The 27,962-nt window shown below is 42.4% G+C and overlaps 1 protein-coding gene across 2 annotated transcripts; it reads left to right on the top strand.

Annotated features, from left to right (window-relative positions):
* Nucleotides 1-11: 11 nt before the first annotated feature.
* On the top strand, nucleotides 12-27,962 carry DCAF10 (DDB1 and CUL4 associated factor 10). Of its 2 annotated transcripts, none has more exons than XM_073662851.1 (7): nucleotides 12-704; nucleotides 3,680-3,793; nucleotides 7,279-7,476; nucleotides 9,677-9,879; nucleotides 10,607-10,693; nucleotides 17,077-17,222; nucleotides 26,924-27,962. In XM_073662851.1, the coding sequence occupies exons 1-7, from the start codon at nucleotides 385-387 to the stop codon at nucleotides 27,290-27,292; spliced, it is 1,437 nt and encodes a 478-aa protein (XP_073518952.1). In that variant the 5' UTR covers nucleotides 12-384; the 3' UTR covers nucleotides 27,293-27,962. The 2 variants fall into 2 exon arrangements, with proteins under 2 accessions (XP_073518952.1, XP_073518885.1); XM_073662784.1 differs by having other exon boundaries at nucleotides 13-704; nucleotides 10,577-10,693; nucleotides 26,924-27,959.

Genomic DNA, 27,962 nt, shown 5'->3' with positions numbered 1-27,962 from the left:
TCGGCCATGCTTCTTTTGGGCAACTGTACCATATGACTATTATCAATCCAATCCCGTACTTCCTGTGTGCCCGTACACACATGTAGTAGTGCCGGCTCGCGGCTGTAACCCGGCTTCCCTGCCTGCATCTAGCACTAGGAAAGACGTTAACGGTCTATCGGCGCGATATGATGACGCAATAAGATCCCACCCCCTCTGCGAGCGGCGCATCATACGAGCAGCGAGAATCCTGGACTGGGAACACAGGCTAGCCTAGGCGAAGTAGCGGGGAAGGCGCAGTGGTTGCGGCTATGCTCCTGTGCACTGCGCCACCTCCCAGGCTCCGGGGTGTGAACGGCTAAGGGACGCGGACCTCGTTCCAGTGCGGCCTCCGGCGGCGGGAGAATGAGCGGCACAGGGGACGAGAGGCCGGAGGAGCCGGCGGAGGAAGACGTAGGTGACGTCAGGGAGGAGGAGCCGACAAGCCCCGCCCCTGCGGAAGAGCCACCGGCCGCCACCACCACGAGCTGTGCGGGCACTGGTGTGGAGAGCTTGTTTTACTGGCTGCGGGGCCGGTGCCAGGGCCGGGGGCTGTGTGTGGACCCAGCTCGGGACAACTACACGGCTATGACCAGTCTGTACCGCTCCATCCAGCCAGCCGACTCGGTGAATCTGAGCACAAGGACTCATGGCGCAGTCTTCAACCTGGAGTATTCCCCGGATGGGTAAGCGCTGCACAGCACACGTGTACTGGGGTCGTACCCCATAAATGCTCCCCTGCCTATACTAATGGTCTGCAGTGGTGATATCACACTGCTGCAGCCAATCATTGGGTGGTGCTGTACTGACTGGCATCACTGCTCAGCACCCAAACCGCCTCTCGAGAGCTAGTCTCATAATATAAGTGGGTCACATTGCAACATGCTTGTGAATAGAAATCTTCAATTGACCATTGCCGAGGGAATCTGATATCTCTGCAGTGTTTCAGCGGCTGAGAGCAGCGCTTACAAGCTCTTATCTATGGAGCTTGTCAGCGCAGCGTTGAATCTTCAGTGCCCCTGCTTGCCGGTGTAGAGAGCGCATAGCTTGGGCAATGTTAAGGTTAATACATTAGTATGCTGCCCGGCGCCTGCACTTACCTGAACGCTGCGGGTAGAAAATTAACTTTATTCCCCCGGCAGCGTTCCTGTTTCAGTCACAGGGGCAGCGTCTGCGCTGGTTCAGTCACCACTCTTAAGTATACAAAGGAGCAACTGTAAGCCGGCCCTAATGCCAGGGGTGCGGTTGCAGCCGCTGGTCTGTATTCTCAGAGCAGTGACTGAACCCACACTGCCCCCGTGCCTGTAACTGCTCCCCCAGCCCTGACTGACACTGGCTCTGCATTGGGGTCAGCTGTCAGTCAATGTAGGAGGCGCAGTTACAGCCGCCGCTCTCCATGCACAGAGCAATGACTGAACCCGCGGGCCCCTGCCCCTGTGACTGAAATGGGAACGCTGCTGGAGAATAAAGTTCACTTTCTCCCCAGCATTTGGCTACGTGCAGGCGCCGGGCAGCATAATAATGCTGTTAACCTGCAGATTAACCGCATATCTGCACGGTAATAGCATTTTTTCTGGTGACATATTCCCTTTAATTCCTGATTTCTATTTTTACATTCCCACTGCAGGAAAAATTAAACCTTACACAGTTCTCATTGAAATCAGTGGGCTGTTCATGTAGTGTTCATACAGTGCGGTGGAAAAAATGCGGTAACGTAAGAATGCTTTCCATAATAGAAGTATTAATAGTTTATTTTTATTGATGAACAAAAGAGAAATCCAACTCCAATAAACATTTGGGGTGACCACACTCTGCCTTCAAAATACCATATATATTTCTATGCACACTTGTTCAGTTTAGTTTGCTCCAAACATCTTGGAGAACTAACCACAGATCTTCTGTGGATGTAGTAATCTAAAAAAGTTTGTAGCCACAGCTCACCCCATCCAATATACTGTATGTTTGTTGTTCAGTCTAGTTGGGCAATCCACTCCACTATGCCCAGATAAAACTTGTGAGGTATCAAGCAGCTTTGCTCAAAGTTGTGAAAAGAGGTTTTTCAATCCAGCAAAGAGAATTAAAAGCAAAAATACTTTACTATGATTATATTAAAATAGTAGCATGGACATAAAAAATATATCTGACACGTTTTGACTTTTAATCGTCCAAACATCTTGGAGAACTAACCGCAGATCTTCTGTGGATGTGGGCTTGTGCAATCCTTATGTCTCTTCATGAAATCCCAGATAGACTGGACAGAATATAATGATGTTCTGAAGTCAGTGGGCAGTCACATCAAATATTAATGTGATTTAGATTTCTCTTTGTTCACTTTGCATTTTGTGAATTGATAAAAATAAACTATCACTTCTGTTTTTGAAAACACTCTTAGGCGTATGTTCACAAGAAGTATTTTTGCTGGGTTATCTTTGTGTGGGGGGAATAGGCAGTGCATTATAGTAGCAGCAAAATAAATTTGTAAAATCTCATTCACATGGTGAGTTTTTTTTTTTTTTCTTTGCATTTTTTTAAAACCCGCAGCATTTCAATTCTTTCAGCAATTCTGCAGCATTTTTCAACTGAATGCATGAAACATATACTTACTGTGCATAGCTTTTTTTCATGCGAGTGTAAAAAATGCGGTCATTAATGCCCTGTGTGAACAGACCCTTGCATTGCATGATTTTTTTTTTTTCCCCAGATCTGCCGAAAACGTTCGCACAGTATTGTATGTGTGAAGTCTTCCTGAGCTGGATATGTTAGCTGCTCTCTGCTCTGGTTTATAGTTGAGGGTGCTGGGCCGAGGACCCTTCATTTAAAATTCATTTTTTGGGACTTTTAAAAAAAAAAAAAAAAAATTTCTCTAGACCAGACTACCCCTTTTCTTATAGAAAAAAGTTTACTACACCGTTCACTGTAGCAAGATATCCTATTACACTTAACAGTAGGAAGAAGGTCCGAATTCATGACTCACATTATTTGGATCGCATGAAATTAAAGTATTTAATTCTGAAATATTCCACAAATGCCTGTATATTATATGTTTAAATACCTTTAAAGGAGTTCAGTGTCCTATGTACAGATTGCTTATAAATATGTTAGGAATTCTACACTGATATCTTTATATTGGATGGGTCTCCATCTCTGCATCACACAGCTAAACAGTTACGGGATAAACTTCTGCCCAGGCGCTAGTGGCAGCGCCCTGTGGCCCAGGCTCTAGTGGCAGCACCCTGTGGCCCTCTGTAAGTGGTGCTTACTGTAAATGTATTTATTATAGATTTTAAGGAGAGCTGTTTAAATCCATACTTGTACATGATGACTTCAGACTGCCATAATGTTATTATTTAACAGGAGCTTTGTAGCAGAGATAATGATTCAGCACAGGATTTGGGTAATCTATAGTGACACATTTACTGTTTCTTCTCCATCCTGTTAATAATTGCCCCAGTAGAAGAGTCTTGAGTGATCCGGTGTCCCTTTCCCTAATAATGATCCTATTTTAGCAGGTCCTGGTGCTGATGGGTATTTCCATGACTCAGGAAATCCAGCACCTTATCTGAACCTGTCATTCATGTATGTTAATAATGTAGATATATTGTATATAGTAGATCATATTGGTGTTCTATGATCTTTTTTTATGTTTTTTCTCCTTTTTTAGCTCTGTACTGACAGTTGCATGTGAGCAGACAGAAGTCCTACTATTTGACCCTCTGTCTTCAAAGCACATAAAGACCTTATCAGAAGCACATGAAGACTGTGTAAATAACATCAGGTCAGTGACTTGCAAGCATTTGTTCTACATCCCAGAGAGATAGTGTGTAATGCTAGGTTTACACTAGTCATTGAACCCACCACTGGTCAGCTACTTGTTTGGTGGCGGTCTATAGATAAGCAGACCGCGCTTCAAATGTCCTCAGAACAATCAGTAATAGATCGTTTTGTGCACATAGGCTGTTCTTGTTCTCGGCAGCACATGTCCTGATTTTTAAGCAAGCTTAGAAATAATGTAACCAATATACGAATGTTTTGCTAGTTCATAAGGTGATTGGCTGTGTGTTTACACTGGGGGATTATCGGAAATAAGAGCGCTTGTTTTCTGTTGTCTACCAGTATAAATGCACCTCAACTTCATCTGCGTGATGCTGAAATATTCTTCAAGAAACTAGCTGGAGGGCATCTACTATTTTTTTGCTTTCTCATTACCGCCTTCTGTCATATGCACATGTGGGGGATCTGTTGGGGATATGCAGTGCATATGTCACATTGAAAACCCGCAACATGGAAGTCTGTGAATACTCAAGAGCATGGTGCTTAATATCCTCAGAATATTTCCAACTGCTGTGGATTTGCTGCAGATTGAACCTATTGCAAAACATAAGTTTCAGGCCTCCCGGGCATTTTAGTCTATCTGATGAGTACACATGGCATAATATTTAGCATTTTAGTGAGAATGAAAAACTTACAAATGAGAACAGCTGTTTGTCTTGATCTAATGTGTGCTGGCCTCACAGCCACAGCTTCACCCACCCGTGGTGAGCCAGTGGCCCCACAACTTGTTTAACTCCTTCACGCCATGTCCATTTTTTTCATTTTTGTTGTTTTTCTTCCCCTTTTTTCCAAGAGCCATAACTTTTATATTTCTAATATAGCCATATTAGGGCTTGTTTTTTGCAGGATGAGTTGTACTTTTGAATGACACCATTAATTTTGCCGTATACTGTGCTGGAAAAATAAGAAAAAAATTCCAAGTGTGGTGAAATTGCAAAAAAAAAAAAGCAATTCCGCAATTAGTTTTTTTTTCCTCATTACACCATTTTCCAATCGGATTAATTTACTTTATATTTTGGTAGATCGGACATTTCTGAACACAGCGATACCAAATATGTGTTTTGTTTTTTAATTGTTTTATTTTCAATGGGGCAAAAGGTGGGTAATTTGAACTTTTGTGTTTTTTTTTGTTTTCTTTTTATATATTTTTAAAAACACTTGAAGCCACGATCATCCAATCGCTTGTACAATATATAACAAGGCTTCAGCACTGCTATGTATAGCAGAAATCTCGATCTCCTATGAACGCCGGCCACAAGCCAGCATTCACAGGAGTATCGTAATGACAGGCACGGAGTTCTTCTGCAGGCCCCCGGCTATCATGACAACATATCAGCGCCCCCCTGATCATGTGACAGGAGCACTGATGGATGGGATTAATGACTCGCTTCCGGCTGGCGCATGTCAAATCCTGCTGTCAGAGATGGACAGCGCAATTTAACTTAACAGCTGTGGGTGGAGCTCCGATCCACCCGCAGTTGTTAAAGGCACATGACAGCTGATTAAGTCAGCTGTCATGTGTGGGGGGGGAGATGCGGGCACAGCGCCAGAGCAACATCAAAGTCAGGGACACGACACATGACGTAAATATGTCATATGTTATGAAGGGGTTAAAAATTGAGCTGCCAATGGTTCATCGTGGATGATTGCAGTTTTCAGCTGCAGAGCCATCAGCAGTGTGAATACTCTCTTCCATTACTGTAGTACTCTACATCTTTTTTTTTTAAAGCAGCTTTGTTCATGTTAGTAAGAAGTAGAATACAGAATGGAGTATGACTGAAGGATCAGACTACATAGATTACTTGTAGTCTGTTACCACGGTGACACACTTGTTTACGTTGCAGCTGTACACAAAGTTGCTGTTTTGTTTTTTTTTGTTTGTTTTTAGATTTATCGGGGCAATAAAAAATGGTTACAAAGGTTGCTAACCTTTTTACTGCCAAGGACATTTATAATATAACATGACTGTAAAAATAGCTGTAACTGTAGGATAACCTGGTTAGTATCTTATAAAATCTTTAAATCTCAGCTTTGACATTATATCAGGATCAAAGATATTGGTGCAATACTTCAGCTGGTGGACTGGTTTGACATTGAAAAGTTTTACTTTCTGGTTCTGTGCCTGTTTATAAGGCCACAGCTCCACTATCAGTATTCGGTCAGTATTTCTCAGGAGTGGGAGCCAGGAGTGGAACAATCAGAGAAAAGGTATAATAGAAACAAGTCACCAATTCTGGATTTATCACCCACTCCTGGTTTTGGCTCCCACTCCTGAGAAATACTGACCGAATACTGATAGTGCGGCCGTGGCCTAAGAAGAAACGAACCAAACTGTGTTACTTCAGCCTTCCGGTGACCCTGGGGGGAATGTATGAAATTTTGTTTATCGCCACCCTTTTAAAAATCAGGTTTTGTGTGTATTTTACTAAAAGCTAGTAGATGCGCAGATGAACCTGCGCCTAATAAAGCATTTTGTAGATCCCCCTGACTAAAGGTTAGAGGGGTGTTCCCAATAATGTAAGTTCTCACTTATTCACAGGATATGGGATAATATACTGATTGCTAGGGGTACAAGCACTGGGCCCCCCAGCAATCCTGAGAACGAGGCTCAGGAACTCAGAGGAGGGGGCTCTGTAGAGTCCTGTCTTGAATGAGCAGAGAAGTGCATGCATGACCACTGCTTCATCCATTGTTTTTGGGACTCGAGTCCTGGAGAAAGCGGAGCACAACGCTCAGTTATTTCCAGCAGTCCCATTGACAACAAATAGAGCAGAGCAGAGGTCGAGGGCTTGCACCTTTGCTGCATCCACCACAATGGGGCTCTGCAGAGCCCCGCTCTTGAGATTTCTGGGTGTCCCAAAGGTTGGACCCCCAAAATCAGCAAGTTATCCCCTAAAACATGGGTAGGGGATAACTTGCAATTTTGGAAACTCCTCCTTTTATGGCTTTGCTTACACGTGCATTAGTTCTTTTGCCATTAGGTTTATTTGTTTTTATTTTATGGTCAGTATAGGGTAGCATGCCATAGTATTGTATCCAGACATGTCAAATGGATCATAATGGATTCATCTTATAACTCATGGCTTCTGTAAAAACAGAATTTGTTTTCCTCATGAAAAGTGTTTTAAGGGGGGTAATGTCCACTTTACGCATTTTTGGTATATCCACAGTATATGCCATAAATGCCCGATAGATGCCGACCCCACCTTCGCAACCTACACTTATAACCAAGTTGGGACCTCTGACCTCATCCTGCCTAATGAGGTGACCGCCAGTCTGAAGATAGGTGCAGGTCTCTGTGTACATACTGTAAATGTAGATGGGAACATCCTATTAGTTCTTCCCTTTTAGGCTGTACTTGCTTAGCCATAACAGAGTAATGTGCTGCAGCCACCTTCAGAATAATAACCATTTTTCCTTTTTGTGCAGATTTCTGGACAACAGAATGTTTGCCACATGCTCAGATGATACCACAATAGCCCTGTGGGACCTGAGAAAGCTAAACACTAAGGTGTGCACTCTACATGGGCATACCAGCTGGGTAAAGAACATTGAATTTGATACCAATACAAGGCTTTTGGTTACGTCTGGATTTGATGGCAATGTCATAATCTGGGATACAAATAGGTGAGTAAAGGATTTTATGCTGCACTTCGAATCTGCTGGCACAATTTTTGTATATATGAGAAGACGCATATATAGACATTACACGAGGATGATGTAGTTTCTCATGCCAAATGCAGAATTATGATAAGCTAATGAGTAATTGTATAAATAGTTTGTGGTTCTGTGTGCTGTACGATTTTAACATTGTAATGGTAAGAGAAGTTTTACAATTTTATTTATAGGTGGTTTTTTTTTTTTTGGACGGGCATACAAGAAATTCACTGATTGTAAAACCTGACACACTAATGAAATTCTTACCCAAAACACACATGAAAATCAGCCCGTTTATTTCACATACAAGTAAATATGGACGTCTGAATGAAGCCTATGTATTAAGCAGTGCTGTGGTGTCTGAGTCCGTGTCCATGTGCTGAATGTTTTTTCATAAGAATTTGGGAAAGTTATGAAATGTTCTATAAATGTCTGTTCTGTTCCTGATCTAAGGATCTAGGCTTTTAGTTGAGATGAATCTCTGCTTTACTTTATGTACATGCTCAGAAGTGAAGCTCTTCCTCTACAGATCAGAGGAAAAAGGCACTGGGAAGGAATGCCTGCACTCATCTCAGAACTGCTAGAGTGACCAGTAAATAGCTTCATTATTGTGTCATAATGATGATGAAAAGCCTGATGTTACCATTTTACTACAGTACAGTAAATTTATCACTTAAACATGAGCCATGTATGAGGGAGTCTGAGGTTTGGCTTACTGACTCCACAGCCCTGATATTAAGGAATTGTACCCATGATCCTATCATTGTCATTTATTATATTTCTTCTTTATTTTTTTTTCTTTTCCTATCTTTTTTTTTTTTAAATTACTTTGTTTATTGAATGCTTGAACTATTAACTATTTTAATGATACTCCTATAAACGTGTGTGTATATAGATCAGGGGTCCTCAAACTTTTTAAACAGGGGGCCAGTTCACGGTCCCTCAGACCATTGGAGGGCCGGAATATAGTTTTTAAAAAAAACTATGAACAAATTCCTATGCACATATCTTATTTTGAAGTAAAAAAAAAACAATACAGGAACAAATATAATATTTAAAATGAAGAACAAGTAAAGTTAAACCAACCGGTATTTCAATAGGTAGGTAACTGTACCCAATAGGTAGGTAACTGTACCCAATAGGTAGGTAACTGTACCCAATAGGCAGGTAAATGTACCCAATAGGCAGGTAAATATCCCCAATAGGCAGCATAGGTCCCCAATGGGCAGGTAAATGTTCCCAATAGGCAGGCTGTTTCCCCATTATAATGCCATATGCAGGCTGTCCCCCTCCCCCCTTATAATGCCCCATGCTGGATGCCACCCCCCCCATATAATGCCCCGTGCAGGATGTCCCTTTCTCACACCATATAATGTCCCATGCAAGATATCACTCCCCTGTCTTTATAATGCCCCATGCAGGATGTCCCTCCCCCCCCCCCCCCCCCCATATCGTGCCCCATGCAGGATGTCACCCCCCCCATATCATGCTCCATGCAGGATGTCACCCCCCCCATATAATGCCCCATGCAGGATATCACTCCCCTGTCTTTATAATGCCTCATGCAGCATGTCACACCCCCCCCATATAATGCAGCATGTCACCCCCCCCCCATATAATGCCACATGCAGCATGTCACCCCCCCATATTATGCCCCATGCCTCCATACATTAAAAAAAAAAAAAAAATCCAATACTCGCCTCACTCCTCCTCACCTGCTGCCGCTGTTCTGGTCTGGACTCCAGCGTCGCGGCGGCGTCGTCCCGCTCTGCGCTGCCTGTGACGGCACTCGGGAGGGCGCGGTGTAAAGACGTCACCACGCCCTCTGACCTGAGACGTCACAGGAAGCGCAGAGCAGGAAGACAACGGATCTGCAGAGGCACGGGGAGAGGTAAGTATCCGCCTGCCGGGGCCCTGAGCAAGCGGGGGGAAGGGCGGGCAATGGCGCCGCTCTCCTCTGCCCACAGCCCGGCGGGCCGGATAAAAACCCTCCGCGGGCTGCATGTGGCCCGCGGGCCGTAGTTTGAGGACCCCTGATATAGATATATCCATCTCTATATCTCTCTATCTCACATTGGCAGTTAAATACTGTAACAGAAGGGAACATTGCATACATGATGTTACAGTTTCCCTGTTGTATTTTAATTTTTTCATTGCTTGCATTTTACAGGTGTACCGAGGATGGCTGTCCGCACAAAAAATTCTTTCATACTCGTTTCCTGATGCGCATGAGGCTGACCCCCGACTGTTCAAAAATGCTGATTTCTACTTCCTCTGGGTATCTGTTAATCTTGCACGATTTAGACCTGACCAAGTCCCTAGAGGTTGGCAGTTACCCCATCTTGAGAGCAAGAAGAACAGCTTCCACGTCAGGTAGAAGAAACTACGTTTTCAAATTGTGTGTAATGGTACACTTGGAAATGTTACTTTTTTTTTTAAACACCAATTACACTATGCTGTTTCCAGTATGTAAAGAAGGGAACTATATCCTTCTATAGAGAACAATAGAGAGTACTAGCAACATGAAACGACACTCTAGCTCTTTTTCTCCGCTTAGAGATATGCCGAGATCTCTCAAAGCTTCCTGTGTTCCCCCCCCACCCACCCACATCATAAGTATGGTTTCAGTAAGACCCCTCTGATCACATTCCTATCGTACATTTCTAACAGGCCACTGGAGGCCTGTCCCCCTCCTCTTCAAATGAGCAGCGTAAAGTAGCAGATATTTGTGCTGGGCAGACTTTATTTTACTGTATTCTAGCATAAAGTCAGTTTCAGAATAAATAAGACGTTTAGGGTTTAACTCAGGGGATGATTTGGGATGGCAATTGGGGCTCTTAAAAAGCAGCTAGCCATTACAGCGACTTCCACAATCAGTTAATGGGGCTCCTTGTAATCATGATTGCGTCCACAACTTAATTGTGTGATTGCATGCTTTTAACCTATGATTATGAGGATGGTAAAAGTGGGTAAATGTATGTGGTGAAATAATTGTCGGCTGAAATGTCTCTGCCACATGCAATTGGTGCAGAGATGTGAAGATGCCTTATTTGTTCTGTATTACCCGCAGATGTGACCACATCACTTACTTCTTCTTCAGACTCCAGACCATCTATCTCTCTTTGTCATCATAGCGTTCTGGGCTCCCTGTTTGAGAAGCATACTTCACGGGCATCCCAACGAGAAGGTATTTCCTCAAAAACACTACTTTCCTCAGTTGGTAAGGTATTGTGCCAAAAAGTCTGAACTTGCCCTTGGGCATTTTAAATGACTGCTATTTTGCTGGGTTGTGGAAGGGGCCGTGGTGAACACTGTGAACTCTATGGGCCCAAGTCATTATTTTTTATTTTATTTTTCTTTTCTGTCTTGTGGCATCATTCATCAAAATGGCTCTTGTAATTCATGAATTGTGCGCAAAATCAAAAATTATTTGAGTTTATAAAGTGTTGCAACTTTTTAGCAAAATGTAACAATGTAACAATGCTGCCTAAATTAAAATATTGGGAAAAATCAACTCCAACAATGGTAAAGTGCCTGTTGCAGGTAGTGCCTGTTAGGCATTCCTCACTTGTATTAAAGCTGTCAAATAGTCCCAAATCATGCACACGGAGTGACTCAAACATAACATTCGAGCATGCCGCAAATACTCGGCGAGTACCCGAGCATGCTCGCCAAAAGGGACTACAAGATTATACAGTTCATCAATTGCCGCTCCTACGGGGTTATCTGTAAGGCTACCTGCAACTGCGATATGGAATACATCTGCAAGACAATACGGGAATTGGATGACTATATTGGTGATATTGAACACACAAGGGATGCACCTATAGCAAGACATATAAATAACCATCATGGAGGAGATTTGAAGGCTCTTAAATTCATGGAGATTGAAAGTGTGCCCAAGCCACAGAGAGTGAGTAACTGAAACAAGCTGATCCTACAAAAGGAAACAAAATGGATCTTCTATTTGAATACAGTGATGCCATTTGGCCTCAATGAACAAGTTAGTTTTAACTGCTTCATCTGATATACTAATCTTCGTCTTCCACTAATTATCCTGTTGTTGTTCCAATATTTCTCTTCACACTAGGACCTTATGTCCTTCACTGCCAAAGATAACCCTATATACATTTATTTGTCTAAAGCTTGCTGCCCTCAATATGGTTTTAACGCGGTCTTGTATCATACCCTGATCTCCATTATATCCCTTATACTTTACAACCCGCTGTACAAGTGCTTCTCACTAAATTAGAATATCATCAAAAAGTTAATTTATTTCAGTTTTCAATACAAAAAGTGAAACTCATATATTATATAGAGTCATTACAAACAGAGTGATCTATTTCAAGTGTTTATTTCTGTGAATGTTGATGATTATGGCTTACAGCCAATGAAAACACTAAAGTCATTATCTCAGTAAGTTAAAATAATTAACAAAAAACACCTGCAAAGGCTTCTGAAGCGCTCAGAAAGGTCCCTTAGTCTGTTTCAGTAGGCTCCACAATCATGGGGAAGACTGCTGACTTGACAGATGTCCAGAAGGCAGTCATTGACACACTCCACAAGTAGGGTAAGCCACAAAAGGTCATTGCTAAAGAAACTGGCTGTTCACAGAGTGCTGTATCCAAGCATATTAATGGAAAGTTGAGCGGAAGGAAAAAGTGTGGTAGTAAAAGGTGCACAAGGATTGTTAAGAAAAGGCCATTCAAAAATTTGGGGGAGATTCACAAATTCATAACAAGTGGACTGCTGCTGAAGTGATTGCTACAAGAGCCACCATACACAGACGTATCCAGGACATGGGCCACAAGTGTCGCCTTCCTTGTGTCAAGCCACTCATGACCAATAGACAACGCCAGAAGCGTCTTACCTGGGTCAAGGAGAAAAAGACCTGGGCTGTTGCTCAGTGGTCCAAGGTGGTGTTTTCAGATGAAAGTAAATTTTGCATTTCTTTTGGACTCAAGGTCCCAGAGTCTGGGGAAAGAGTGGAGAGGCACACAATCCAAGCTGCTTGAGGTCTAGTGTGAAGTTTCCACAATCAGTGATGGTTTGGGGAGCCATGTCATCTGATGGTGTAGTTCCACTGTGTTTTATCAAGACCAAAGTTAGCGCAGCCATCTACCAGGAAATTTTAGAGCACTTCATGCTTCCCTCTGCCGACAAGCTTTTTGGAGATGTAAATTTCATTCTCCAGCAGGACTTGCCACCTGTCCACACTGCCAAAAGTACCAATACCTGGTTTACACACAACAGTATCACTGTGCTTGATTGGCCAGCAAACTCACCTGACCTTAACCCCATAGAGAATCTATGGGGTATTGTCAAGAGGAAGATGAGACACCAGACCCAGCAATGCAGACGAGCTGAAGGCTGCTATCAAAGCAACCTGGGCTTCCATAACACCTCTGCAGTGCCACAGACTGATCGCCTCCATGCCACGCCGCATTGATGCAGTAATTGATGCAAAAGGAGCCCGACCAAGTATTGAGGGCATTTACTGAACATTTCAGTAGGCCAACATTTTGGATTTTAAAAACCTTTTTAAAGCTGTTATAAAGTATTCTAATTTACTGAGATAATGACTTTTGTGTTTTCATTGGCTGTAAGCCATAATCATCAACATTAACAGAAATAAACACTTGAAATAGATCACTCTGTAATGACTATATAATATGAGTTTCACTTTTTGTATTGAAGACTTGAAATAAATTAACTTTTTGATGATATTTTAATTTAGTGAGAGGCACTTGTATCTGAGTTGCCTAGCTCTAGCACTCATGGCCATGTTCCTATTGGTGTCTTGTCCGATTGATAAGAGACGAGATTATGCACTATGTGTAGCACAGGCAATCAGATGATCACAGCTTCAAGTATCCTAAGGCTATGTGCCCACGATGCAGAAATGCTCCGGATTTTTCCTGAGCGTTTCTGCATGTCCCTGGCAGAAAAAACACATGCGGATTGTACATGCGGATTGTACAAGCGTTTTTCCTGCCAGGGACCAGCGGATGTGAAGCGTTCTTCACATGCATTTCTGCATGCGGGTTGACAAGCGCTTTCCAAGCGATTTTAGCATCACTTGGAAAGTGCTTTTCAACTTGGTCACACTATATAAATCCATGCAAACGGCATGGATTTATATAGTGTGACCGTAAAAGAATGGTTAACAATAAATCTATACTTACCTTCTGATGGCCCCCGCAGTCTTGCTTCGCTCCGTCCTGGCTGCCGGCAGATCGCGGTACACTGCACTAAAGGACCTGCCATCACATGACTATGACGTCAGCACAGGTCCTTCAGTCCACCGCGATCTGCCGGCATGAGGGGACGAGCGCATCGGGGGCAATCAGAAGGTAAATATAATATATATTTTATTCTTTTTTTTACAGGTACTATGGTACCCGGGTCCGGAGGAAAGTCTCCTATCGTCCGGACCCGGGTACCATCCGCACATTGGAACGCTTGGATTCCGCATCTACATATGCAGTGATGCGTAATCCATGCGTTCCAATGCAAGTCAATGGCGGCAAAAACGCAGCGCTTCCACAAAATAATTGGTAGTGCTGCGTTTTTTTCCGCAATGATAATCCGCAGCGGAAATATCCGCAGCATGTGCACAGCACATGCGGATTATCATTAGGGAACATGGCAGGCCTTCTTCCAAGCGTTTTTAAGCGTTTCTGCAGCGTTTTTTGCCGCTGCGGAAATGCTTAAAAAACGCATCGTGGGCACACAGCCTAAGGAGACTATTGAAGCATGTAAAAAGCAGAAGAAAAAGTTATAAAATTTCAAATGACCCCCCTTTTGCCCAATTCAAAATAAAACAATAAAAAATACACATATTGGGTATAGCCGTGTTCAGAATCGCCCGATCTATCAATATATAAAAATAATTAATCCGATCGGTAAACGACGTAACAAGAAGAAAAAAAAAAAATCTCCAGAATTACGTTTTTTTGGTCACCACAGCATTGCAATAAAATGCAATAACAGGTTGTCAAAACATCTACCTTAAAATGGAATCGTGCAAAAAATAAGCCTCGCCCAGCCCCAGATCCTGAAAAGTGGATACGCTACGGATATCAGAAAATGGTGGCATTTTTGTTTTTTACAAACTTTGGATTGTTTTTCACCACTTAAATAAAAAGAACTTATAAATGTTTTGGTATTTGCAAACTCGTAATGACCTGGAGAAACATAATGGCAGGTCAGTATTAGCATTTGGTGAACATGGAAAAAAAAAAAAAAAAAACCTTTTTGCAATTTCACTGCACTTAGAATTTTTTTTCCCATTTTCCAGTACACGATATAGTAAAATCAATTGCGTCATTCAAAAGCAAAGACAGAAAATCCCAAGGTTGTGAAGGGGTTAATATTACCTCTCACCTTTTGCTGTTACCAATAATGACTGTGGGAGGCACCTTTCAGTTGGGTCATATCTCACTTTAGTGCTTTTTTCCTACTTTTTAACCCAAAAAAATCACGTTCTGCTTAAATGTTGCAAAAACAAAAAAAAGTTTCAGACGTGCATGAAATCACCAATATTTGAAGCTATTTGAATCGGTGGTGACCACTAGTGTGAATTTTGTCCATTATCCTAATCAGTATTCTATGTAAAGTGCATGAAATCACTTTGTGGGATTGGATATTTGTGCCAAATTTTTCAAAACTTCATCAATTATGAATCAACACTGAAGACATATAAAAATTGTAAACTATGCCTACAATGGCAAACAAAATCAAATCTTTATGTAGCAATAACTGGAATGTTTCAACATATTAAAGTGATTTTGAGAGATTTTTTTGTGACATTTTATTTGATGATAAATGCAAAACACATAGAATTAAATTTACCATTATTTATAAAAATAAAAAAAAATCTGAAATTTGACATTTCTAAAAATTAGCAATTTTCAAACGTTGATTATTTGTTTAATTGAGACAGTCAGACTCATACCCACACAACATGGTTAAGACAGACATTAGGTAAATGCTATTTATCTGCACCATCTGTAAAATAGTCTTTTATTTTGTTAGGATGTTAGACGCTTTAAAATTGTAGCAGTAATTTTTCATTTTTCCAAGCAAATTTACAAAACGTATTTATTTAGAGAACTATTCAGTTTTGAAGGGGGGACCTATATTTTTGAAAACCCCCAAAAGTAATACCACTTTAAAAACAGCGCCCCAACAATATATTCAAAACTGCTGACGGGTAGTTTATTAACTCTTCAGGTGCTTTTCATTATTTGATGCAAAGTGGCATGACTGGAAAGAAAAATGTTATTTTTACCACCGAATTGTTGCTAACTTCTGAGCTGGTCACTATAGCTGGCAGATCCTAAGGCCGTTATTTGGCCATAAATTGTCATCACAACCATCAGGACCACACAGTCATGATCTCAGAGTGCCAATGGGGTTAAAGAGGTAGCCCCCCCCCCGCACTCTGTTAACCATCTAGATGCCGTAGTAAATATTGACACCAAGCATCTAAGTGGTTAAACTGCAATCCAACACCAATTGTGACTGATGCAGCAGGGTGTCAGCTATATTGTACAGCCGACAGCTGCTGCATTTTCACCCATTGGGGGATGCTATTCACTTATATCTCAGGTCAGTTTTAAGTCATATTGATGGTCACTAATCAGTTAAAAAAGGAAAAAAAAAACAAATCCATTAAAAACACCTTTTTAGAAAAAGTGCAAATGATGAATATGGCTCAAACAAAAGAAAGCTGCAAACACTGAAAACAAAAACCAGCCGTAAATGCTCTAATGAATTGGGCCCATGTCTATCACAGTGGTGGAACCGTCCTTACAGTCACACCGAATACTGCGCATGCTCCTCTCAATGTATTGGTGGAGATTTTAGAGTGCTCTCCTTAAAGGGGTTTTCCCCACAAATAAAAGTTCTTTTTAATCAATAGATCTTGGAATAATAATAACTTCCACAATTGGATGTGTTTAAATAAAATGTTCCTGTGCTGAGATAATCTTATAAATATTCCCCTGTGTTCTGGCTGTGTCTGACCGTGCAGGAACATGGTCTGATCATACCACATCTCCTGGGCAGGGGAGGACGCAAAAGAGTATACAGACATTACAGCAGGGGATCACAGCTGATTCTTTCTGTGAGGTAAAACATTGTTTATAAACAGGCAGGGTAATGTTTTACCTCACAGAAAGAATCAGCTGTGATCCCCTGCTGTAATGTCTGTATACTCTTTTGTTTCCTCCCCTGCCCAGGGGATGTGGTATGATCAGACCATATTCCTGCACAGTCAGACACAGCCATTACACAGTACACAGCAGGGGCACATTTATAAGATTATCTCAGCACAGGAACATTTTATTTAAATACAATTTTTTTTGTGGAAGTTATTATTATTCCAAGATCTATTGATTAAAATCATTAGTGAGAAAACCCCTTTAAGTACTGGATATTATTTTTCTTTTTAATAAATATTTAAAGCGTGCACAATGTCACCGGTATCAGAAAAGTGTACACAACAACTGTACTTTAGGAAGAAGATTATAATAATCTAATCTTCATATAATATGTCTACATTAGGCAATTCACCTCGTAACAGCCTTGAAGTTTTAACTCCAGAAGTCCCAGGTGAGAGAGAGCGAGGCAATTGTATTACTTCACTTCAGCTCCATCCTAAAGGCTGGGCTACACTATTACGCTGCTCTAGCAATACCGATGACCAAGAGGTAAGTGCTTCTATTTCCTATAAGAGTAACCATATGATGGAGCAGATTTTACACTGAAAACTGCATTACTGAATTGATCTCATGTAAGAATGCTTGTGTAATCCTTCTTGAGGCCATATTGCCACGTGCTGCCTATTTTCTGCAAGTGGACGCATCAAAATACACCAATAGCAATCTGCTCTTACTGCATTTTGGTACATCTTTTGTTGCGGTTTCCCCTATTTTTGATGCCCTTTTGGTGCAGAGTTGATGCGAGCATTTCTTGTTTTTTTTTGTTGTTTTTCTTGTAACGCAGAAAAAACTAGGATTCTGCACTTAAAACCGCAATTGTGTTTTTACATGCATTTTTTTCAGGTTCCTGGAACATGCATAGAAGCCTGTAAAATAAAAATGTACAGCTCAGCAGCTTTTTTAATCTGAGTTTGTTATACTCTGAAAACATTTTTCACCGGTTATTTTGCGTTCATATAAATTAATGTGTGATTGATATAAATAGGTGTTTCCTTGTGGCACAAATATAGAAGAAAAATGGGATTTTTGGGAATACTTTTTTTTTTATAGTGATCACAAAAACATTTTCACTAAACCTGATGAGTTCATTCTGCAGACTTGAGACCCACATTATCTGCTGTAAAAAGACTGGGCGGTCAGGAATTGGTTAACACATTTGGACAAAAAATGTCATGGTATATGTAAAACATTTTTTTTGTGAAAATCTTTATTTTCATGCAGATATCATCTTGTCTGTGTGCTATATTGATTTCTACTGAAACCTGAGTAGAAGCTAGGTATTTCCGTCCCCATTGTCACGAGGTTTAGAGGGATTTTTCGGAAAGTTCTGCAACTGTCCCATTCATCTGAATTAACCCCTAATCAAAAAAATGGACCTGATTTTTCGGAAATTTCTCAAATCTCTGCAATGTATGAATTCACCTTTTTAAAGGGCTTGTACACTATCTGGGCTACCCCTTTTTAACTGAAGCACCCCCGCTCACTCCTTGTAAAATAAAAAAAGATATACTCACCTCCTGTACCGGCGTCCAGTGATGTCTGTGCCAGGTCTCCCGAGGCTTGTATGCCACATGAGCCCTGCAGCCAATAAGTGGCTGCTGTCGGGCTACTGCGCTCTCGCTTTCTTCAGATCAATGTTAAAGAAGCGCAAGAAGTGCAAGTTTTCTGCATGGCCCTGAGTAGAGATGAGCGAACTCTAACAGTCCGTGTTACTGTTGGGGTGTTTCCCACGCTGTCATCTACGTGACAGTGCTGAAAACATGGGCTCTGATCGACAGTAACATCGTTATCGTGGGTCAGAGCACTGCAGGATCACGCTGTTAGATGTCGGCATGATCCCGCAGCTGTGACTGTGTCCCACGGTAAAAAGCTTACGGCGGGTGACAGGTGTCGGATGATGGGACTACTAGCCCCATCAGGCGATGCCTGCTGTTACAGTAAAGAGCCAGCGCAGGCGCCGCTGATGGGGCAAGTAGTCTCTCGTCAGCCGGCGCCTGTCCGCAAAGTAAAAAGATAAGTTAAAATCATTAAATATTAAAATAAAAAACACCTTATACTTTCCTACACCCCGATGCCTTTCTCTTCTGTAAAAAAACAAACAAAAAAAACCCAAAACATACTCGCCTTAACGCCTAATCCCCGATGCCCATGTCTCCTGTAACAAAGAAAAAATAATAAACCGCCGTAATCTACTTAATCACGAGTGTCCCACGCATATCTCATTAATAGAATAGCCACATCGTGAGATGTGACTATTCTATTCGGCAGCCGGCGATACACTGCCGGAGCGTTTATGCTCCTGTTAGTGTATCGTGCTGAGCTGCTTTGAGAGAGGTCACAGGTGTTCTATCAGCTGATGAGCTCCGGAGACCTCACTTACAGCACAGACGCTGCGTGAGAAAATTCTCACGCAGCGTCTGTGCCGTAAGTGGGGTCACCGGAGCTCATCAGCTGATTGAACTCCTGTGACCTCTCTCACAGCAGCTCTGCGTTATGCACTGACACAGGAGTGATTACACTCCTCTGCCAGTGTGTAGCCTGCTGTCTTGTAGAACAGTCACATCAGTGACTGCTGATGTGACTGTCCTACAAATGATCTGATCACCGTGGGACACTCTGGATTATTTTATCACGTCGGACGGGTGAGTATAAGGTTGCTTTTTTATTTTCTGTTTTTTACAGGGGACATTGGCATCAGGGGATTAGGCGTCAGGTGAGTGTAACAGGGTTTTTTATTTTTAAATTTGTAAAAACGGTGTTGGGCTTTTAGTTCCAATAAAATATTTTTTTCTTGCTGTGTCTTTATTTCCAAATATTTACTATGGGGTTAGTAATGAAGGCGTCTTATAGACTCCTCTCCATTACTAACCTGGGCTTCATGTCAGCTGGCAATACAAGGTTGACATGAACCCCAACCCTATTACCCCACTTGCCACCAAACCAGGGCAAGTGGGAAGAGCCGAGGTTAAGTGCCAGATTTGGCATATCTTCTGTGGAGGCTGAGGACTGATGTTATTAGCCTCAGAGGGGGCCTTTATCCATGGCTATTAAAATCAGCCCACAGCTGTTTGTTTTAGCCTTTGCTGGTTAGATTTTATAGGGGAACCCTACGTCAATTTTTTTTCTTGGCAGTGCCAAGATGCGACCGTCCTGGCTAAAAACCACTGAGAAATGAGCTTCTGCTGTGATGACGTCATATAGTTCACCACCGGTTATTGAGGCTGAGTTCCCAGCCACGCCAATGAACTGCGGTGAACTCTGTGAGATCACTGCTAGCAGTACTGCTGGAAACTCAGCCTCAATGACTGGTTGTGAACTCGATGACGTCACCGCTAGTCAATGAGGCTGAGCACGCAGCAGCTCATTTCTCAGTGGTTTTCAGCCAGGACGGTCACACCGTCCTGGTTGAAAACTATTTAGCCCAAACTTGGATTACTGCGTGGGACAGATCTTCGGACAGGTGAGGGATATGGTGTTTTTAATTTTTATTTTCTTACAGGAGACAAGGGCTTCAATGAAATGGGTGTTAGGTAAGTATTTTTGGGGTAAATTAAGAATCCTTAATAACAAATTGTTGTTATTTCAAATAAGACTTTATTCTGAGTGTTTGTCTTTATTTACATTTTGATTATAGGACTAGTAATGGATAGGTGCCTTATAGACGCCACACCATTACTAACCCGTGGGCTTGATGTCACCAGACAATACAAAGGTGACAACCTCACAAATATTACCCCACTTGCCACCGTCACAGGGCAGTTGGGAGAGCCGGGCAAAGCGCCAGAATTAGCGCGTCTAATCGATGCGCCTTGTCTGGGGCAGCTGCGGGCTGCTATTTTTAGGCTGGGCTGGGTAATATTCATGGCCCCTTACTAGCCTGAGACTACCTGCCCCCAACTTTAGCTTGGCTGGTTGTCAGAAATGGGGGGAACCCCACAACGTGATTTTTTTTTTTTATATATTTTATTTAAATAATTTAAACTGCTGTCAGTTTTGCCTGGCTGGTTATCAAAAATACAAGGGAACTCGCGTCATATTTATTTATTTTTTTTTTATTATTTATAGCGTGGGCACCGGCAGAGGAATAATCCCATCAGCCGTGCCTGCTGTCGCTGTTATCTGTGACCGCAGGCGTAGGCTGCTGGGTATAATAATAATAATATAATCACATCTGACAGCCTGGGAACCGCAGGTCTTTGATCGGCGATAATGATCTTACTGACGATCAGAGGCAGTGTTTGCCGCACTGTCATGCACATGACAGCGTGGCAAACACCCTATGTTCGCCCCCTCCCCTTTCATGTGAATGGGGTCCATGTTTTGAGTACTGTTATGGTACCCGAACTTTTAATAAACTCTTCAGCGTTCGGTTCACCCATCACTAGTCCTTATATTTCTTGTAGAATGATGACAGATCACATTTCCTCCTGGTTACTTCCATCTTTGGATGACAGACAGATCTCCTGGGACATGTATTGATTGCTATATGAGACTGGAGAGAAGTGTATTGATGGAGACATAGCTGGGGTTTTTTAATTACTTCTTGTTATGCACATCCTTGAAAAAATCTAGACTATGAATTAGGCTTAGGTTCTGATCTGTCTTTGTCCATCCTTGATTGGCACTGATATCGGATTATATTATCATTCTACCAGTCATAGCTTTTACAGCATTCATCCATAGGTGCTTTAATAGGCGCATGCACAAGAGTATTGCTATTTCTGGGGTAGACCCTTTTTTTTTTCTCACCATGTACACACCCTTGATTATAAAAATCTGCCTAGATCATGAGGGGTCACTCTGTTGCATACATTTTAATGTAACGTCCAGATAGTCATGGTGTAGAAACTAACCCCTTGAAATGTTATAAAGTTAGGGGGTTACTTTCAGCTTGAAGTTGCTTGTCTTTTGCTACAGAAATGTTTAAAGCCCCCATAGGTTGCCTTAAATAAATCTAGCAGAGACTTTCTGCTGGTTTGTCAACAGTGGGTATCATGTCTTAACTAGAGATTGGTGAACTTGAACGTTAAAGTTCGGGGTCCGTGCACAGACCCCGAATTAGGAAGTCTGTTACTGTTCGGGTTCGGCAGCCCGAACAAAGCTTCTTGAAAGACTGCAGCGCAGCCAATTAACAAGCTGTTCTTGTGTGGGCACTTCCGGCCCCATCACAGCCATGTCAAGTATTGGCACAGCTGTGTTTGGCCGATGAACCATGTTAAAAACATATACTTGGGTCCCCCCTATTTTTGATAACAAGCACAGGTGAAACAGACAGCTTTGGGCTGCCATTCTCAGGCTGGGAAGGCCCGAGGATATTTGGCCCTACCCACCCTAAAAATAGCAGCCCACAACCGCCCCAGAAAAGGTGCATCCGTTAGATAAACCCATTCTGGCGCTTTGCCCGGCTCTTCCCACTTGCCCTGGTGTGTTGGCAAGCGAGGTAATATTTTTGGGTTGATGTCAGCTGTGTAATGTCCGCTGACTTCAAGCCCAGAGTTTAGTAATGGGGTGTCGTCTATCAGACACCCTGATATAAACCTCAACACACCATCCAGATGTAGCAGAGTTGGAGATCGACATGGGATGGATTTATGGCGGACCGCTTTGGATTATTTTATTTTTTTAAAGGTAATAAATGGGTAAAAGAGGGTCGGAGAGTGTTTTGTACAATTAAAGGACTTTTCTGTGTGTGTGTTTATTACTTTTGACTACATGGTTAGTAATTAGCATGTCTGATAGACGCCTCTCCATTACTAACCTCTGGGCTTGATGTCAGTGAATATTACACAGCTTACATCAACCCCAAAACCATTACCCCACTTGCCAACACACAAGGGCAAGCGGGAAGAGCCGAGGCTAAGTGCCAGAATTGGTGCATCTAATGGCCCCTTCCCAGCCTACTAATATCAGCCCACAGCTGTCTGCTCAGCCTTTTCTTTTTTATTAAAAATGGGGACGTAATTTTTTTTAATAACCAGTAAAGGCTACGCAGACAGCTGTGTGCTGTTATTAATAGCCTGGGAAGCTCCATGTTTATTGCCCCCTTCCCAGAATAATAACACCAGCCTCCATCTGTCTGCTTTCCCTCAGCTGTTTATTAAAAATAAGGGGGACCCCACGCCATTTTTTTAAAAATTTTATTTAAGATACACACGCACTGCACTAATTATATATCTCACTGACCTCTTTCTTACTATGCACAGGCTCCGGCTGGTGAATACTCTCATCAGCGTCGCCTGCTCTCGCAGCGAGACCAGGCATACAGTGATGAGAGTAGTAGTCATCAGCCGACGCCTGAGCAGCGGTAACCTTTTCACTGCCGGTCGCAGCTGCTGGCTCACATTCTGTCCTCTGTGAGAACCGCAATACCCAGCGGCTGTGACCGGGGTTGACTTCAGTAAGGTTAACGCCTGTCAGAGCCGGATGTTCGAGCCCCCCATTCGTTGAATTGGGGTCCAGGTTCAGGATCAAGTTCGGGTACCGTTTTGGTACCAGAACCAAACTTTTTTATAAAGTTCGGCCAAACCGATGGACCTGGACGTCCACGGGTCCACCCAACCCTAGTCTTAACCCCTTTAACCCCTTTACCCCCGAGGGTGGTTTGCACGTTAATGACCGGGCCAATTTTTACAATTCTGACCACTGTCACTTTATGAGGTAATTACTCTGGAACGCTTCAACGGATTCCCCTGATTCTGAGATATTTTTTTTTCGTGACATATTGTACTTCATGACAGTGGTAACATTTCTTCGATATCACTTGCGTTTATTTGTGAAAAAAATGGAAATTTGGTGAAAATTTTGAAAATTTGTCAGGGGGAGATGTTTTCAGGACTTCAGTAGTATTGCACAGGTGAGATCCTGTGGCATTTTCTGATGCCTTGATTAATAATTCCATCTCCTGTGCAGTAATAAGGAAATCCACCCCCTCACCCTCTTTTTTTTTTTCTGCAGTTAAAAATAAAGAAATGAAAAAAATCAAATTGTGCATCGGAAAATGGCGGCAAACCGTTTTTTTTTCCTTGTTTTTCAAAGTTCAGAATTTATTTTTACAACTAAAAAAGTAAAGAAAAACCTATACAAGTGTACTGACCTGGAGAATCATGTCGCTTTTGCATTTTAATTTTTTTAAATAACAGCTGTCTTGTGTCCTTGATACTCATTACATAACTGTCTATTAAATACTTGAAGCCTTGGTCTAGCACGCGAGCCTTCGTATCAGCACAAGCCCTACCTCCTGAACTACTTCCATCACCTGCGACCGTGCTGTGTCCTGTGCCAGGGCCCGCGCCGTGCAGTCTCTTATGCCTGTGCGCCGCTCCATCAGCCTGCACTCCGCTTGACTAGGGCTGCTAGTCAAATTTGAAGGTCCCAGGGTAAACATTAGGTATAACTAATGTTAGAAATAAATAGCAGTACACAATTTTGAACTATGTTTTTCCACACTGACTGATTCCCCTGGGTCAGTGGTGGCGAACCTATGGCACGCGTGCCAGAGGTGGCATGCAGAGCCCTCCCTGTGGGCCATCGGTTCAGCACAAGCACCACCACCAGTCTAATGAGCCAGCGCCGTCACCTGTGTCCACGCACTGTGTCCTGTACCCATGTGGCTCCCCAGCAGTCTGTTAAAAAAGTTGTCCACTACTACCTAGGATAGGGCATCAATGTATGATCGGCCTGGGTCCTGCACCCGGCACCCCCGCTGATCAGCTGTCATTGGTGTTGGCGGCGGCTGCCGCCGGCCGGAAGTGCTTACCTGCAGTGCGTGGCCGCCGCTGGGTACTACACATCCGCCTACCATTGAATTGAATAGAAGGCGGATGTGCAGTACCCCGCGGCGGCTACTACAGATGGATGGCCAAGCACTGAATGTAAGCATTTCTGGCCATCGGCGGGAGCCGCCGCCAGCACCTATGACGGCTGATGCTGGACCCCGGCCGATCATAGGGCATCAATTAAAGAAGTTGTCACTACTTTTTGAGGGACCTTTATTCCCTCATTGCCATTTTAAAATGGCAATCAGGAATAAGACTGTACCGCCACCCGGTGTCAAAAAATCTCCGGGAATTCAGCTACCTAGCTGAGACCCTGGAGAACATGATCAGGGCCATTTTTTCCGGTCCCCGATCACGTGATATTGACGGCGATCAAGTAAAGAAAAAAAATATGTCAAAGGAGAGAGAAATTAATAATGCCCCTGCGGTACCCCTGCCATCGCCGGGCCCTCCACCTCCTTCCCCTGGCCTGCGCTTCATCTCCTTAAAAAAAAAAAAAATGGCAGGCTCATGCGCAGTGCTCCCTCTGAGATCTGCTGGCCGGTACCTGGCAACAGAAGAACAAAAGATAATTTTTTTGTATTTGTTCCTTTTGATCACTGTGATTATCGATATCACAGTGATCAAAAGGCAATAATTAATCAAATCCCCCTTTGTCGTCCCCTTAGTCAAATAAAAATTATAAAATAAAAAGTGTTTTTTTTTTCATTCTTTGCAGTTTGGGTTGGGGTTATGCTTAGGGTTGTGTAAGGGGTGTTTTGAGGATAGGGTTGGGGCTGCGTTCTAGTAGGGTTAGTGTTGGAGCTAGGGCTGTGTTGGGGTTGCGTTATAGTAGGGTTGGGGCTGTGTTGAGGTTACGGTTAGGGTTGCGTTATAGTAAGGTTGGGGTTGTGTTGGGTTTATGGTTGGGGTCAGGATTTGATTTGTTTCAAAAGTAAAAAAAATGATGGCAATATAACGACTAGTGTTAAGCGCAAGTGCTCGCTACTAGAGTTTGCATCAGCTGCTCGGGTATGCACAGAGTATTGTGGGTGCTCGAGTGACATGCTAATGTATGAGTTGTTTTTTCTAAAATAAAACCTCATCATTCAGGTTAAATTGCCGTGTTGGCATTTTGCTATAAATAAGTGGGTTTTGAGTTGGAGTTTGGGCACTCTGTCTCTAAAAGGTTCGCCATCACTGGTCTAGCATTTATTTCCTCTCTATGAGGAGAGCAGTGTAAGCTGCTACCAGACTCCTCTTCTTGCAGTGATTTTTCTGCCTCTAGAAGAAAAGGAGCTGCAGATTTAAATTTCATTTTCTTTTCCTCCCTTGCTTCCAAGACCTCTAACTTTTTTTATTTTTCATTCAACATAGCCATATGAAGCCTTTTTTTTTGTGTTGTGAGTTATAGCTTTGAATGACACCATTCATTTTACCATATAATTGTACATGAAATTGGGGAAAAAATTCTAAGTGGGATGAAATGGTAAAAATTGCAGTTCCACAATTGTTTTTTGGGTTTTGTTTTTACAGCGTTCATTTTGCAATAAATGTGACCAGGCAACGTGATTCTCTAGATCTGTGTGAATATAGCAAAACCAAACTTGTATATTTTTTTATTCATTTATTTTTTAACCACTAAAAAACTTTTTTTTTTTCTTTTCACTGCATTTTTTGAGATTCCGAACTTAATTTTTCTGTCACTAGTGCTGTGTGAGTGCTTTTTCTTTGTGTGGAGGGTGTTTTTGATATTATTTTGGGGATGAGATGCACACTGCCCTGGTCTAGCAGCCATGATTGCCCGAACTGGAAACTGGACCCTGGGTAATTTGAATCTTTTTGCTCATCTCTCATCTACCAGTTTTTTGTTTTTTTTGTCACCCTTTATATCTTGAAAGCACTAGTGTTGAGTGGTAAAGCTTGGTATGTAATGCTTGTTGTGATCCACAGGAGACCATAATATTCCACGTATTGCATTGTGATCCTTTAGGGTTGTCCGGCAAAGTCTGCAGTCACTCTGTGATTGCAGACTTGTGAATCCTCACATTGCGCACACTGCATGCTGTGTGGAGGCGCCAGGAGCAGGTGGGTGCGTGACTGCAAGTATGTTATTTGCATACATTCGGTCACGTGCCAACTAGACGTGCACAGCCTCACTCAATACAATTGTATTGAGCTAGGCCAGACGCGTCTAGTCAGAATGTGGCCAGAAGTATGCAAATCGCATACTTGTGGGCACATGTCCGCCCACTGGAGAATCCCCACAACGTGCAATTTGAGGATTCACAAGTCTGCAATCACATACAGTGACTGCAGACTTTTAGCTGAAGACTGGACAACCCCTTTAAAGTGGCGTTAGAGATGTGATCAAAGTTAGAAGTGAAGCAATAATTCTCAGCTGATCTAATCCTTTTTCTGTGTCTTTCTAATCAGTGGACCTGTGTGTACGAGTTTCAAGAAGGTGCTCCCGTTCGACCCATCTCTCCTCGCTGTTCTTTACGATTAACTCACTACATAGAAGAGGCCAATGTTGGCCGGGGCTACATTAAAGAACTCTGTTTTAGCCCAGATGGACGTATGATTGCCTCACCACATGGATATGGAGTCCGATTGTTGGGATTTGATTCCCAATGCAGTGAGCTTGTAGACTGTATGCCCAAAGAAGCTGGGACTTTACAAGAAATTTGCTCCCTATATTCTCATAAGGATGTGGTCCTGACAACAAAGTTTTCTCCCACACACTGTCAGGTAGCATCAGGGTGCCTTAGTGGAAGAGTTTCCCTGTACCAACCGAAGTTTTAATTCCAGCATCAAATTGGAAATACCGGCTTTCCAGTGATTTAAAGGGACTCCACACATTTGGCCTTTACTTAAAAACTTTGAAATCTGCATTGAAAAATCTTTAAATAAAGGACAGTAAATGTATTCTTCAATTGAGCATCTAGTTTTCTGATTTGGATTAGCACAGGCTCAACTCTCCAGGTGAGAACGGTTCTGCGTAGCTTCACTTTAATAGTATCACTTATAATATGAAATAACAGAAAGAAGCCCATATGTAGTCATGACTGTAAAAGACTGTGGCTGTATATTTGGCATTATTTATTACTGTACAGTATGGTAAAATATTATGAGTGTGACTTTGAGCTGTGCATGGTGTTCTTTATCAATTTGGTGGTCTGGTTCCACGGTCCCACTATTAAAATGTTTAGCTCCTTCTGCATTTCCATATAATGTAGACAAAAGTTGCTTCAGGGTCTGACTGTTATCACGTTTGTTTAGCCCATGTATTTGCCTTTGCTAGTGTGCAGCTGGCATTTTAGATTTTTTTTTTTTTTTCTTCTTAGTAACGAAGACCATCTTATTCATTTTTATTTTTCTGTACGATGTTCATCCGTTTGTTTAAAATGTATTTCCTAATGGACTACAATGTTATTAAATTCTGAAAGTGCATTTATGCTATCATTTGTGCCGA

The sequence above is a fragment of the Phyllobates terribilis genome, unplaced genomic scaffold (genome assembly GCF_046119375.1).
Source record: "Phyllobates terribilis strain yellow unplaced genomic scaffold, ASM4611937v1 Scaffold_1__5_contigs__length_1240528914, whole genome shotgun sequence".
Lineage (NCBI taxonomy): Eukaryota > Metazoa > Chordata > Amphibia > Anura > Dendrobatidae > Phyllobates > Phyllobates terribilis.
The sequence above is the reverse complement of the archived record's forward strand: the minus strand, read 5'-3'. Positions and strand labels throughout refer to the sequence as shown.

What these genes read in the sequence shown, in the direction of transcription:
- DCAF10 (XM_073662784.1), top strand. Translation starts at nt 385, where the DNA reads ATGAGCGGCACAGGGGACGAGAGGCCGGAGGAGCCGGCGGAGGAAGAC. An exon ending in GACTGTGTAAATAACATCAG is followed by an intron (nt 3,794 to 7,278) that starts GTCAGTGACTTG and finishes CTTTTTGTGCAG; the next exon opens with ATTTCTGGACAACAGAATGT. An exon ending in GCAATACCGATGACCAAGAG is followed by an intron (nt 17,223 to 26,923) that starts GTAAGTGCTTCT and finishes CTTTCTAATCAG; the next exon opens with TGGACCTGTGTGTACGAGTT.